The sequence below is a fragment of the Aureococcus anophagefferens genome (genome assembly GCF_000186865.1).
Source record: "Aureococcus anophagefferens unplaced genomic scaffold AURANscaffold_977, whole genome shotgun sequence".
Taxonomy (NCBI): domain Eukaryota; class Pelagophyceae; order Pelagomonadales; family Pelagomonadaceae; genus Aureococcus; species Aureococcus anophagefferens.
Window position 1 is genome coordinate 2,103 of NW_008706190.1, and position 1,616 is coordinate 3,718.

The 1,616-nt window shown below is 66.6% G+C and overlaps 2 protein-coding genes across 2 annotated transcripts in view; both read right to left on the reverse strand.

The window, feature by feature from the left end:
• AURANDRAFT_69132 (hypothetical protein) overlaps positions 1-427 on the reverse strand; it is a gene marked incomplete at both ends in the record, with an annotated part of 2,516 nt that extends 2,089 nt beyond the window's left edge. The window contains 2 exons of the mRNA XM_009044885.1: positions 9-91; positions 229-427. Coding sequence (XP_009043133.1) covers positions 9-91; positions 229-427 — 282 coding nt within the window. The remainder of the gene's footprint in view (positions 1-8; positions 92-228) is intronic.
• Positions 428-997: 570 nt separating this feature from the next.
• On the reverse strand, positions 998-1,525 carry AURANDRAFT_69133 (hypothetical protein; the record flags this gene model as incomplete). The annotated part of the gene is made up of 1 exon (XM_009044884.1): positions 998-1,525. The coding sequence occupies one exon, from the start codon at positions 1,523-1,525 to the stop codon at positions 998-1,000; it is 528 nt and encodes a 175-aa protein (XP_009043132.1).
• Between the last annotated feature and the right edge of the window lie 91 nt (positions 1,526-1,616).

Here is a 1,616-nt window from a genome sequence, read left to right on the forward strand (position 1 = left end):
AGGCTCACGAAGGGGAAGGCCTCGAGGAGGGTCTGCTTGCCGGCGAGCAACGCGTCGGAGATGGCCTTGAGGGCGCCGCCCTTGTTCGAACCTACGACGGACGCGTTCGCGTGGAACGTTCCCCGGTTCCCGGCGCCGGTCGCGCGCCGGTCGCGCCGCAGAGCAAGGCGAGGTCCTGCGTGCCGGCGGCCCCGAAGGCACCGATTAGGTGGAACGGGACCCCCGAACACGCGACGCCGAAGATGGCGTGAACGACGTACGCGCCCGCGGCCCGCGACAGGCCCTTCTGGCCCCGGAGATCCTCGATGAGGTCGTTGATCTCCTGCGTGAACTCCTTGGAAATGTCGCTCTCCTCGCGCCCGAGGCGCGCCAACGCGTCGTTGACGCGCATGTTCACTTGCATCTCCGCGGCCTTCTCGCGCGCCATCACTTCAAGAGCTTGCTCTCCGTGATCAGTGTGGGATGGTTCTCTCTCCGAGCTCCTGAAAGGTGCGAACTTCCAGGCGAGACGACCCGGTCGAGACCCAGCCTCGGCCCACGCGACCTTTCAGGTCACCTGTCAGGTGCCTACTTAGACGTCGGCGGCGTCCAGCTAGAGGCTCTCGGGACCTTTCAGGTAACTTTCAGGTCCTGTCTGGTGTCGGGCGAGACGCCCCCTCGGACCTACCAGGTCGCGCCGCGTCTCCTGAAAGGTCGCGTCGCGACCTAAAAGAACGGCGACTCGAAAGGTCGGTTTCGTCAGATCGGCAGCGACCTGAAAGGTCGGCGACTAAAAAGGTTTCGCCAGGCAGGCCCGGGGACGGCTCCTTGAGGGCACGTTGCCCCGCTGCAAGAAGCCCGTGCGGCCTTCAAGATGCCGCATTACGACCGGCCCCACCTACCAGAACAAACGCGTCTCACTAGCTAGACCCGGCGAGTCAGATTCCTAAATGAGCGACGACGCGGAGGCCTACGTGGAAGGCCAGTGGTCGTGATCTTAATACTTCTTCGTGACTACCTAGGCGACGGTGAGCTCGATGATCTGGCGGTAGCCGAAGAGCTGGTGGCGGTAGTTCGTGGGCTGGCTCGTGGTGAAGCCCGCGCCTCGCGAGAGAAGACCTAACGACACTAGGCCGTTGGTCTTCTCCCGCGTGTCGACGTCGATGTAGTGGGGCGCCCCGGAGCCCGACGAGCCGAGGCCCTCCTTGGCGATGCCGACGATCGCGAAGACGTTGTTGGCCGCCGCCGGCGTGATGACGCGGCCGACGACGATGGCGGAGTTGTCGCGGCAGCCCGCGAAGTGGCCGCCGCCGCAGCAGGCGCGCAGCGTGGCCATGGAGAAGCGGTGCGCGCTGACGAAGAAGACCTCGTTGAAGACGATGGGGACCCAGGCGCTCGGGTTGCGCAGGGCGTAGTCCGTGAGGACGAAGCCCGTGCCCTGGTCGTAGACGGCGCCGGGCCGCATCTGGCTGGAGAGGACGAGGATCTTGGAGCCGCCGAAGTCGAAGTCGGCGCCCGCGGCGCCCGGGGAGCGGCGCAGGGCCATGTCGATGTCGGTCTCGAGGCCGATGACGGGCGACCCGCCGGGGCCCAGGACGTGGACGACGACGGTCCCCGACACGGGCGCGCTGGGCAGC